We start from the raw sequence: 13904 nt of genomic DNA, 5'->3' as shown, positions 1-13904 counted from the left end.
ATACACCTTAGCCAAATACATTTAAACTCAGTTTTTCACAATTCCTGACATTTAATCGTAGTAAAAAATTCCCTGTCTTAGGTCAGTTAGGATCACCACTTTTATTTTAAGAATGTGAAATGTCAGAATAATAATAGAGAGAATGATTTACAGTATTTCAGCATTTATTTATTTCATCACATTCCCAGTGGGTCAGAAGTTTACATACACTCAAGTAGTATTTGGTAGCATTGCCTTTAAATTGTTTAACTTGAGTCAAGCGTTTCGGGTAGCCTTCCACAAGCTTCCCACAATAACTTGGGTGAGTTTTGGCCCATTCCTCCTGGCAGAGCTGGTGTAACTGAGTCAGGTTTGTAGGCCTCCTTGCTCGCACACACTTTTTCAGTTCATCCCACAAATGTTCAATAGGATTGAGGTCAGGGCTTGGTGATGGCCACTCCAATGCCTTGACTTTGTTGTCCTTAAGCCATTTTGCCACAACTTTGGAAGTATGCTTGGGGTCATTGTCCATTTGGAAGACCCATGTGTGACTACGCTTTAACTTCCTGACTGATGTCTTGAGATGTTGCTTCAATATATCCACATAATTTCCCTACCTCATGATGCCATCTATTTTGTGAAGTGCACCAGTCCCTCCTGTAGCAAAGCACCCCCACAACATGATGCTGCAACTGTTTTGGCTGATTGTGGTGGTTTATTAGTGTTTTGGTTGATTGGGGTGGTTTATTAGTGTTTTGGTTGATTGTGGTGGTTTATTAGTGTTTTGGTTGATTGTGGTGGCTTATTAGTGTTTTGGTTGATTGTGGTGGTTTATTAGTGTTTTTGTTGATTGTGGTGGTTTATTAGTGTTTTGGTTGATTGTGGTGGTTTATTAGTGTTTTGGTTGATTGTGGTGGTTCGTTAGTATTTTGGCTGATTGTGGTGGTTTATTAGTGTTTTGGTTGATTGTGGTGGTTCGTTAGTGTTTTGGCTGATTGTGGTGGTTTCTTAGTGTTTTGGTTGATTGTGGTGGTTTATTAGTGTTTTGGTTCATTGTGGTGGGTTATTACTGTTGGTGAGATGTGGTGTGTCTGCTGTATCATGCAGTTTATCTTTTGCTGTTGTATTGATTTATTGATTTATCATGTTTGAGTTGTTTGTTCTCAGGGCACCATTAAGAATAAGACCCTGGTCTCAATTGGGCTCCCCTGAATAAATACAAGTTAAATAAAATGTAATTGTCACTTTTAGTCTGAACTACTATTGTTCTTTCTCAAGCTGTTTTTGCTCAAGGTTGTTTTGCTTAGCAGTTCACACATGTGGAAGTATATTATTTCATGTACAGCTGTAGGACCTTATTTGAGCTATATTGTCACAGCAAAATACTTCTGCAGCAACAGGATTTTAAAGTTTAGTCCATTAATGTTGCTTGTATTGGTGGTTAGGCGGTTAGCTGACCAGAAGTAGGTTACATGAAAAGCGCAATACTATTAATATAACCGTGTGTTAGTCTGTATTTTCAATGACATTATGTAAATTGTAAAGTTATGCCAGGTCGCAATTGTAAATGAGAACTTGTTCTCAACTTGCCTACCTGGTTAAATAAAGGTGAAAAAAAATAATAATAATAAAATAAAATCACGAACCTCACCTGCCTTTCATGCAGTGCCAAAAAATCATCAGCAACAAAAGAGGGATCAAGTTAAGATCCTACATCTGTAGGCACTGCATTACAGAACACCTCACAGGGTTTATCAGATCACAGTATGAACATATGTGAACAACATGAATTAAATGAAGTAATAATCATGATCAGTAATTTCTACTGGTCAGTGCTGACTTCCTCCACACAGTAAGCTTTAAAGTTCAAATGACAGCAGGGAAACGGCATTCACATTCACGACTTTAGGCGTCTACTAAGTCAGTGGAACTAATCGGCCTGGCATGAAAACATATTCTTAATTCTGACAAGAACACAGTATGTGACTGGTCCATTCTGAGTCTCAGGACCATTATTACAGCCTGTGTGAATGACACGGTGTCATCGCTGAGGGGGGTGGATCTACGTGACTCGAACCGATGTGCCACATTAGGGGCTTAAAACGCAATGCTTCCTCCATTTAGGTCTTGAATACTTTGGCAGGTCCTCTGCCACTTAAAAAAAACACAGGGAAATAAAAATAAATGCTTGTCGAGGAGACCATTGCCAAAGCTAATTGACCATTTTCAAACAATTACTGTATAAAAGAGTGGAGGATTTTAAGGACGACAGAATATCTTGAAATCGCAGTTTAAGAGTGGAATGATGTGAACTACAGCAGTGAGCTGGAAAGACTGAGTTTCTGATAACACCCGGTCTCACTTCTGTCTTACCTCAAGAGGCATGAGACATCTTACTCAAGAAGCAGGAGGCATCTTACTCAAGAAGCAGGAGGCATCTTACTCAAGAAGCAGGAGGCATCTTACTCAAGAAGCTGGAGACATCTTACTCAAGAAGCAGGAGGCATCTTACTCAAGAAGCAGGAGGCATCTTACTCAAGAAGCAGGAGGCATCTTACTCAAGAAGCAGGAGGCATCTTACTCAAGAAGCAGGAGACATCTTACTCAAGAAGTAGGAGGCATCTTACTCACGAAGCAGGAGGCATCTTACTCAAGGAGCAGGAGGCATCTTTCTCAAGATGCAGGAGACATCATACTCAAGAGGCAAGATGTGATCCGACTCTATTGGCTCTAACAGATTTGCTAAAAATATATATTGTTTGCAGATGGGTTTTATTGGTTGTGTTTTATAAAGGGTGGACGTTTTGTTTTGAGTACATACTTACACTACACTGTTAGTGGGGAAACGGTGTAGCAATATACAGATAAGTGAGGTTCCATTGCCTCAATAAGCACCAGCAAATTACAAAACTTTGAAGAGCAGCCATAATGGCGGCAGATGAGGGGCCATCTGACCTCAAACCCTTTCCCGTCTCAGAGACTCTCGACTGGGCCATCTCTTCCAGACCTCCCCCTCCATGGAGTTCACACTGAGCTCTTCTCGTATCCCTGTCACTGCCGAATTGAGATCATGATGGGGGAAATTATCCTCATGTTATGCAGTGTCATTTTGATATACAGCCGGGGGAATTATGGGCCTTTTATGTCAGTCCGCTCACACTGAATCAATTTTCTCAAACTTACAATCACCGCTGAGCAGTATCCAGGCAGATGTTCTCAACAGAGCCTCACTCAGCGTGAACTAAGACACTACCAGTATTGTGTGGAGTGACTGAAGTGTGTTTGTAAGTGGTCATTATCCGTGCAAAGAATCACACCAATTACCTGAGCACTAGGCCTTTTAGTCACAGTAGACTAATGAGAGAGAGAGAAGATGTTAATGTTGTTCTCCAGAATATGAAAAAAAACAAGAGATAAGTGGAGAATAAGTGGGTGTTCATTGTGTCTTTGATTGCATTGAGGATGTGGTGTAAGACTTTGTCAAGAAGACTTGAGTTACTGTAGTCAGCAAGTGAAGAAGTACATGCTCAGAGTGCATAGGCGTATTTAATCTCAGAGGCTAAATTTAGCCCTTGTGGTGTTGTTCCAAGAAAATATTGTCAATCCATCATTATCATGAACAGGGGCCTTTTTGGTTTTCACAGTATGATGTCTCTCATTCTTGTGGGACACAGTTCATTTGGGTTTCCCCTGATTTCACTCCAGGATGTTACGTGTGGTAGCAGCCGTCGTGAGGAAGTAGCAGTTGCCAAATGTACGGTGCATTCAGAAAGTATTCAGACCCCTTGACTCTGTCCACATTTTTGTTATGTTTATAGCCTTATTCTAAAATGGATGAAATCGTTTTTTCCCCCTCATCAATCTACATACAATACCCCATAATTACAATGCAAAAACTATTGCAAATGTATTACAATAAAAAAACTGATATCACATTTACTTAAGTATTCAGACTTTGTAGGACCTTTGGCAGCGATTACAGCTTACAGTCTTCTTGGGTATGAAGCTACAAGCTTGGTACATCTGTATTTGGGAAGTTTCTCCCATTCTTCTAGGCAGATCCTCTCAAGCTCTGTCAGGTTGGATGGAAATCGTCACTGCACAGCTATTTTCTGGTCTCTCCAGAGATGTTAGATCGGTTTCAAGTCCGGGCTCTGACAAGACCAATCAACGACATTCAGAGACTTGTCCCGAAGCCACGCCTGGATTGTCTTGGCTGTGTGCTTAGGTTCGTTGTCCTGTTGGGAGGTAAACCTTAGCCCCAGTCTGAGGTCCTGAGTTCTCTGTAGCAGGTTTTCATCAAGTATCTTTCTGTACATTATTTCGTTCATCTTTCCCTCTATCCTGACTAGTCTCCCGGTCGCTGCCGCTGAAAAACATCCCCACAGCATGATGCTGCCGCCACCATGCTTCACCATAGGGATGGTCCCAGGTTTCCTCCAGATGTGAGGCTTGGCATTCAGGCCAAAGAGTTCAATCTTGGTTTCATCACACCAGAGAATCTTGTGACTTTTGGCAAACTTCAAGCAGACTGTCATGTGCTTTCTACAGAGTGTTGTTTGTCTGGCCATTCTACCAAAAACGCGTGATTGTTAGAGTACTGCAGATATGTTTGTCCTTCTGCAAGGTTCGCCCATCTCCACAGAGGAACTCTGGAGCTCTGTCAGCTCTGGAGCTCTGATGGTTCGGAACTCTGGAGCTCTGAACCATCAGGTTCTTGGTCACCTCCCTGACCAAGGCCCTTTTCCCCCGATTGCTCAGTTTGACTGGGCAGCCAGCTCCAAGAAGAGTCTTGGTGGTTCCAAACTTCTTCCATTTAAGAATGATGAAGAACACTGTGTTCTTGGGGACCGTCAATGCTGCAGAAATGCTTTGGTACCCTTTCCCAGATCTGTGCCTCGACATAATCCTGTCTCGGTGCTCTACGGGCAATTCCTTCGACCTCATGGCTTGGTTTTTGCTCTAACATGCACTGTCAACTGTGGGATCTTATGTCGACAGGTTTATGCCATTCCAAATCCTGTCCAATCAATTGAATTTACCACAGGTGGACTCTAATCAAGTTGTAGAAACGTCTCAAACATGATCAATGGAAACAGGATGCACCTGAGCTCAATGTCGAGTCTCATAGCAAATGGTCTGAATACTTAAATAAGGTATTTCTATTTTTATGTAAAAAAAAAAAAAATTGTAAAAAATTCTAAAAACCTGTTTTAACTTTGTGTTTATGGGGTATTATGTTGTAGATTGATGAGGAAAATGTGTTATTTATTCCACTTGTCATGACGTTGGCCTGGGGGGGAGGTTTATGACAGTCATAAATACCTCTTCCCCCCTTTTTCCTCTCTCTACCCTACTGATGTTACATTTGCAAAACCCTAGGTTAACATAGAGATTCTTGGAACATCAGAAGGTGGGGGGAGATGAACTATATTCTGGTAATCCGAACAATTGAACATATGCGGTGGTACTTAATGAATATGATGTCAGTTCGGTTGTCATCTGAAACATTCTTATCAATGATAAGATGACATAAACTCTACAGTGGAAAGTCTACACATCAGAGTTATCGGATTCACATGGAATTGTTGTTCAATTTACATTTTTTAATATGAAATTATTTATGATTGGATGAAATTCGATTTTAGCTTCTAAAATGGGAGATTTGGGTTTTCAATCAGTGGCCGCCCCTGTGAAGGGACATGGGCTATAACACTTTTCAAACATGCCCTCCTCTCCCTTCCTATATAAGCCCTTGACGACAATATAACCTCCTGTTCCGAGGACGTGAGGACAGCGGTCCGATGTCAGAATGGTTCAGATAATAACTACAGAACGAAGCCAACATCAGTGTGAGCTTTGGTTGCGAACAGTATGAACTTTGAACTCTTATTCACTACAGAAGTGATACCTTCTAGCCGTTGAGTTAGCAACAGCCGCTGCAAACGAGGGTTAGGAAGGAACAGACAGAGTATCCCGTCTACCACGCAATGACGTTACTACAACGTATTCAATTTACCAGCAGAGACATTCTTCAAAGGACGAAGGACTCGGTTGGGCAACACGGCCTTCCATCTACCACCAACCTACCGAAGCGCAGCTCAGAGTAAATATTTATTGCATTTTCCTTTTCCAAAAGGGCGGTAATTTAGAATGCATAAGATTCTGTATTTACGATAGCACAGCTTCGCACTTTGTTCCTCAGTCTTCCTGCTCTTTCACTCAAACCCAGCCCCTTTTCTTTTGTGTAACAAGCTGTCATATCTGTTCCGCCCGCTAGGGACATTTTCCTTTATGAAGTAATTTGTTATCAAGTTATGATTTAATTTAGTGTATGTGTAATTCTGTGTGATTAGTTAGGTATTTAGTAAGTAAGTAATTAAACCCAATTTTGTATTGCCGGTTCAACTTGTTAGCCAGGGTTCGTGCAGATAACCAAGAATTTACAACTTTCAGATGATACTGAATTAAGATGACGACTAATATTGACTGCTATTGATGTAAAATATTACTAGGTCTTTAAGAGTTTATTCGGAAGATAACAGCTCTATAAATATTATTTTGTGGTGCCCGACTCTCTAGTTAATTACATTTACATGATTAGCTCAATCAGGTAATATTAATTACGGGAAAATTATTTTATAGAATAGCATGTCATATCATTTAATCCGGTATAGCCAAAGACACAACACACTTTAGAATAACGCTGTAACAAAATGTGGAAAAGGGGAAGGGGTCTGAATGCTTACCAACTGCACTGTACCTCAACACTGTAGAGGTGCACTGTACCTCAATAATTTTGACCCAGTTATGACTGTTGTGAAAATGAATCAGATTAATCTGAGACTGTGTGTATGTGTGTGTGTGTGTGTGTGTGTGTGTGTGTGTGTGTGTGTGTGTGTGTGTGTTTGCGTTTGCACCTGTCTTTGTTTCTTTCCATATGTGTTCATTCAGCACAGCACCAGTCCTTAGTTACCACCATACACCCTCATCTATTACAGCAGCAGTCCTTAGTTACCATCATAGGCTGTATTCTATTACAATTCTGTCATAATATGGAGCTATTAAAATTAATAATAAAATAACTTCTGACTGAAGAAAATACTCTCTCTCTCTCCTTCTCTCTTATAATGGTCATACTGCTGTGCGTCAAACTTAAGGATTCTAACTGAAGCCCCAACCCGTCTCTGTCAGAAGTGCTTTAGTTTGGCAGTATATTGACAGGCTAGATTGGATTGACTGGATGGCTGACTGAATGTGGTGTGAGGGGATAGACTAATGTTGCATTCACACACAGTCCTGAGGAAGATAGATGACCTTGACAGGAACAGATAAAAGATCTGAGTGTAATAGCCAGAGGATGTCTGACACACACCGGTGTGCCCTAGGAGAAAGTCCACTGTGTGCAGCTCACCCTGCACTAACATAAATAACATGATACTCTTGAAGTAATATGGCTACATGTTCATCTGCCTCACCTAACGCCCATTCTGGTGGGAAGCTGCTATAGACCACCAAGTGCTAACACTCAGTATCTGGATAATATCTTTGGGATGCTTGATAATGTATGTGATATCAACAGAGAGGTATATTTTCTGGGTGATTTTAAATATCGACTGGCTTTCATCAAGCTGCCCGCTTCAAACTGTAACCAGTGCCTTATCAGTCAACCTACAAAGGTAGTTACAAACAGCACAGGAATTAAATCATCAATATGTATTGATCACATCTTTACTAATGCTGCAGAAATTAGCTTGAAAGCAGTATCCAAATCCATTGGCTGTAGTGATCACAATATAGTAGACATATCTAGGAAAACCAAAGTTCCAATATAGTGTATAAGAGGTCATACAATACGTTTTGTAAAGATTCCTATGTTGTTGATGTAAATAATATTTGTTGCACTTGACACATTTATGAAATTGCTTTTTCCAGTTACTAATAAGCATCCACCTATTAAGAAAAGTCATTTAAAAAAATGTTTAAATCCCTGTGGATTGATGGGGAATTGAAAACTTGTATGGTTGAGAAGGATGAGGCAAAAGGAATTGAAAATAAGTCTGATTGGCAAACATTGCAAATTGAGAAAACCTGTGACTAAACTGAATAAAAAGAAGAAGAAACTACACTATGAAACAAAGATAAATTACATAAAGAATGATAGTAAACGCTTTGGAGCAACTTAAATGACATTTTTGGGAAAAAAGCAAACTCAACTCCATCATTCATTGAATCATATTACTCATTCACAACAAAACCAATGGATATTGCCAACTACTTTAATGATTTTTTCATTGGCAAGATTAGCAAATTTACGCATGACATGTAAGCAACAAACACTGACACTGTACATCCAAGTTTATCTGACCAAATTTTGAAAGACGAGCATTGTAATCTTGAATTCTGTAAAGTGAGTGTGGAAGAGGTGACCAAAGTATTGTTGTCTATCAACATTGACAAGCCACTGGGGTCTGACAACTTGGATGGAAAATTACTGAGGATAATAGCGGACAATATTGCCACTTCTACTTGCCATATTTTCAATTTAAGCTTACTAGAAAGTGTGTGCCCCCAGGTTTGGAGGGAAGCAAACACCATTCCGATACCTAAGAATAGTAAAGCCCTCTTACTGGCTCAAAAGCCTACCAATCAGCCTGTTACAAATCCTTAGTAATTTTTGGGATAAAAATAGTGTTTGACGTTCAAGAAACGTTCAACATGCTTATAGGGAAGGACATTCAACAAGCACAGCACTCACACAAATGACTGATGATTGGCTGAAAGAATATTATGATAAAAGATTGTGGTGGCTGTTTTGTTAGACTTCGGTGCAGCTTTTGACATTACCGATCATAGTCTGCTGCTGGAAAAAATATATGTGTTATGGCTTTTCACCCCCTGCTATATTGTGGATAGAGTTACCTGTTTAACAGAACACAGAGGGTTTTCTTTAATGGAAGCCTCTCCAACAAAATCCACATAGAATCAGGAGTTCCCCGGGGCAGCCTTCTAGGCCCATTTATTTTTTCAATATTTACTAATGACATGCCATTGGCTTTGAGTAAAGCCAGTGTGTCTATGTATGCGGATGACTCAACACGATTCATGTCAGCTACTACAGTGACTGAAATTACTGCAACACTTAACAAAGAGTTGCAGTTAGTTTCAGAGTAGGTGGAAAGGAATTCTGATAATTTTTAAAACTTAAAGGATTGTATTTGGGACAAATCATTCACTAAACCCTAAACCTCAATTAAATCTTGTAACAAATAATGTGGAAATAGAGCAAGTTGAGGTGACTAAAATGTTTGGAGTAACCCTGGATTGTAACTGTCATGGTCAAAAATATTGGTACAACAGTAGCTAAGCTGGGGAGAAGTCTGTCCATAATAAAGCGCTGCTCTACCTTCTTAACAGCACTATCAACAAGACAGGTCCTACAGGCCCCAGTTTTGTCGTACCTGGACTACTGTTCATTTGTGTGGTCATGTGCCACAAAAATGGACATAGGGAATTTATAATTGGCTCAGTACAGGGCAGCACGACTGGCCCTTGGATGTGAACGGAGAGCTGATATTAATAATATATATGTCAATCTCTCCTGGTGGAAAGTGGAGGAGAGATTGACTTCATCACTATTTGTATTTATGAGAGGTATTGACATGTTGAATGCACCTAGCTGTCTGTTTAAACTACTGGCACACAGCTCGGACATCAATGCATACCCCAGAAACATTGGCAGCAGCTAATGGGGATTCATAATAAATACAAATACACATGCTCACACACACAATACATACATGTATGAATATGTACACACATGCACAGTCACACACAGACACACAAACTCACAAACACAAGGTTCTTGATTGCTGTTTTATCCCTTATTTTCCTACAGATAAACCTACAGAGGAGGATGCGGGTCACGGGCCTAATTACCCAGGGTGCAAAGCGCATCGGCAGCCCAGAGTACGTCAAGTCTTACAAAGTGGCCTCTAGTGATGATGGCAAGACCTGGAGGACAAACAAAGTCAAGGGCACAGACGAGGACATGGTGAGACACACACACACAGCAACTGGAGACCACACACCAAGTCAAGGACAGAGTGGAGGACATGATGAGATTACTTTTTAATTAGCAAGCTCACTCCGGGTTCTTCTTCCTAGCACTTACCCCCCTCCACTTTTTATGACTTTTAGATTGCGTTTTATACTATTTGGGGATAAACGGCCACCAAATAGACTCCCCGACACTCTGTCATTTTTGACAGCGCACCATGTCCCCTGTCCCGTCCTCCAACCAGCCATCCCCATTTTGACCCCTGCCACCAATGGATTGTGTATGTGTGCCATTCAGCGGGTGAATGGGCAAGACAAAAGTTTTAAGTGCCTTTGAACAGGGAACACGGTATGGTAGTAGGTGCCAGGCGCACCAGTTGTTCATGCTGAACGGTTTCTTGTGTGTATTAAGAATTGTCCACCACCCAAGGACATGCAGCCAGCTTGACACTACTGTGGAAGCATTGGAGTCAACATGGGCCAGCATTCCTGTGGAACGCCTTCGACAGCTTGTAGAGTCCATGCCCGACAAATTGAGACAGATCTGAGGACAAATGGGGGGTGCAACTCAATATTAGGAAGGTGTTCCTAATGTTTGTTACACTCAGTGTATAGTACCAGTACCAGTCAAAAGTTTGGACACACCTACTCATCAAGGGTTTTCTTTATTTTTACTATTTTCTACATTGTAGAATAATAGTGAAGGCATCAAAACTATGAAATAACACATATGGAATCATGTAATAACCAAAAAATTGTTAAACAAATCCAAATATATTTTAGATTTTAGATTCTTCAAAGTAGCTACCCTTTGCCTTGATGACAGCTTTTGCACAATCTTGGCATTCTCTCAACCAGCTTCATGAGGAATGCTTTTCCAACAGTCTTGAAGGAGTTCCCACATATGCTGAGTACTTGTTGGCTGCTTTTCCATCACTCTGCTGTCCAACTCATCCCAAACCATCTCAATTGGGTTGAGGTTGTGTGATTGTGGAGGCCAGGTCATCTGATGCAGCACTCAATCACTCTCCTTGGTCAAATAGACTTTACACAGCCTGAAGGTGTTTTGGGGTTCATTGTCCTGTTGAAAAACAATTGATTGTCCCACTAAGTGCAAACCAGATTGGATGGCATATCGCTGTAGAATGCTGTGGTAGCCAGGCTGGTTTAGTGTGCTTTGAATTCTAAATAAATCACCAACAGTATAACACCCCCACACCATCTCTCCTCCTCCATGTTTCACGGTGGAACCACACATGCGGAGATCATCTGTTCACCTACTCTGCGTCTCACAAAGACACAGCGGTTGGAACCAAAAATCTCAAATGTTTTCCTTTGCGAGTGTTTCTTTTGATGTTGAGATGTGTCTGTTACTCCGTGAAGCATTTATTTTGGCTACAATCTGAGGTGCAGTTAACTCTAATTAACTTATTCTCTGCAGCAGAGGTAATTCTGGGTATTCCTTTCCTGTGGCTGTCCTCATGAGAGCCAGTTTCATCATAGCGCTTGATGGTTTTTGCGACTGCACTTGAAGAAACTTTCAAAGTTCTTGAAATTTTACAGATTGACTGACCTTCATGTCTTAATAACGAAATGATGGACTGTTTTTTCTCTTTGCTTATTTGAGCTGTTCTTAACATAATAAGAACTTGTTATTTTACTAAATAGGGCTATCTTCTGTATACCACCTCTACCTTGTACTGATTGGCTCAAATGCATTAAGAAGGAGAGAAATTCCATAAATTATGTTTTAACAAGGCTCACCTGTTAATTGAAATGCATTCCAGGTGACTACCTCATGAAGCTGGTTGAGAAAATGCCAAGAGTGTGCAAAGCTGTCATCAAGGCAAAGTGTGGCTACTTTGAAGAATCTCAAATATAAAATACTGTATATTTTGATTTGTTTAACACTTTTTGGTTATTACAAGTTTCCATATGTGTTATTTAATAGTTTTAATGTCTTCGCTATTATTCCATCATGATGAAAATAGTAAAAATAAAGAAAAACCCTGGAATGAGTAGTTGTGTCCAAACTTTTGACAGGTACTGTATACAGTTGAAGTGGGAAGTTTACATACACCTTAGCCAAATACATTTAAATTCAGTTTTTCACAATCCCTGACATTTAATCCTAGTAAAAATTCCCTGTCTTAGGTCAGTTAGGATCACCACTTTATTTTAAGAATGTGAAATTTCAGAAAAATTGTAGAGAAAATGATTTATTTCAGCTTTTATTTCTTTCATCACATTCTCAGTGGGTCAGAAGTTTACATCCACTCAATTAGTATTTGGTAACATTGCCTTTAAATTGTTTAACTTGGGTCAAACGTTTTGGGTAGCCTTCCACAAGCTTCCCACAAATAGTTGGGTGAATTTTGTCCCATTCCTCCTGACAGTGCTGGCGTAACTGAGTCAGGTTTGTAGGCCTCCTTGCACACGCTTTTTCAGTTCTGCCCACAAAAATGTCTATAGGATTTGTGATGGCCACTCCAATACCTTGACTTTGTTGTCCTTAAGCCATTTTGCCACAACTTTGGAATTATGCTTGGGGTCATTGTCCATTTGGAAGACACATTTGTGACCAAGCTTTAACTTCCTGACTGATATATACATCCACACAATTTTCTTTCCTCGTGATGTCAACTGTCAACTTAGTGTATGTAAACTTCTGACCCACTGGATTGTGATACAGTGAATTATAAGTGAAATAATCTGTCTGTAAACAATTGTTGGAATAATTACTTGTGTCATGCACAAAGTAGATGCCCTAACTGACTTGCCAATACAATAGTTTGTTAACAAGAAATTTGTGGAGTGGTTGAAAAACACATTTTAATGACTCCAACCTAAGTGTATGGAAACTTCCGACTTCAACTGTATATTCTGACAAAAATATAAACGCAACATGCAACAATTTCAAAGATTTTACTGAATTATAGTTCATTTGAGGAGATCAGTTCATTGAAATGGTCACAGATATCTTTCAAAAATGAGCCTCACAACAGGGCTATTTCTTAAGTATTTCTTTGCATTCAAAATTGCCATCGATAAAATACAATTGTTTTCATTGTCCGTAACTTATAACTGCCTATACCATAACCCCACTGCCACCATGGGGCACTCTGTTCACAACGTTGACATTGGCAAACTGCTTGCCCAAACGACATCATAAACTTGTTCTGCGGTTTTAAGGCCGGTTGGACGTAATGTTAAATTCTCTATAACAATGGTGGAGGTGGTTTATGGTAGATAAATTAGCATTAAATTATCTGGCAACAGCTCTGGTGGACATTCCTGCGATCAGCATGCCAATTGCATGCTCCCTCAAAACTTGAGACATCTGTGGCATTGTGTTCTATGACAAAACTGAACATTTTCGAGTGGCCTTTTATTGTCCCCAGAACAAGGTGCACCTGTGTCATGATCATGCTGTTTAATCAGCTTCTTGATATGCCACAGCTGTCTGGGGGAGGATTATCTTGGCAAAGGATAAACACTCACTAACAAGAAGTAAACACATGTGTGTACAAAATCTGAGAGTAATAAGCTTTTGTGCGTATGGAGAATTTCTGGTATATTTTATTTCAGCTCATGAAATATGGGACCAACACTTTACATGTTGCGTTTATATTTTTGTTATATATACAGTATATAGTTGTTACTCTAACAACTGTAAGATTAATGAGGCATGCAGAACACCGGGATGAGAGACTAAACTCAAAACCCAGTTGTTAGTTTTCTTGCCTGAGATCTTTGAGTCTGACTGTGAGTGTGCTAGCCAGAGAGTAGACGGATGTTCTGACCCAAAGGGACCCCCCTTTTGAGTGCACCTCTGTGCAATGCTGACCTGAATTCATCCAGACAGA

The 13904-nt window shown here is 40.2% G+C and overlaps 1 protein-coding gene across 3 annotated transcripts in view; it reads left to right on the top strand.

Annotated features, from left to right (window-relative positions):
• Window positions 1-13904, top strand: part of LOC139410658 (EGF-like repeat and discoidin I-like domain-containing protein 3) — a 210803-nt gene that overhangs the window by 136476 nt on the left and 60423 nt on the right. For all 3 annotated transcript variants that reach the window (XM_071156025.1, XM_071156023.1, XM_071156024.1), the window contains one exon: window positions 9878-10033. In XM_071156025.1, coding sequence (XP_071012126.1) covers window positions 9878-10033 — 156 coding nt within the window. The remainder of the gene's footprint in view (window positions 1-9877; window positions 10034-13904) is intronic.

The sequence above is a fragment of the Oncorhynchus clarkii genome, chromosome 6 (assembly GCF_045791955.1).
Source record: "Oncorhynchus clarkii lewisi isolate Uvic-CL-2024 chromosome 6, UVic_Ocla_1.0, whole genome shotgun sequence".
In the NCBI taxonomy this organism is placed as follows: Eukaryota; Metazoa; Chordata; class Actinopteri; order Salmoniformes; family Salmonidae; genus Oncorhynchus; species Oncorhynchus clarkii.
Note: the sequence above shows the minus strand (reverse complement) of the source record. Positions and strands in the feature narration are given on the sequence as shown.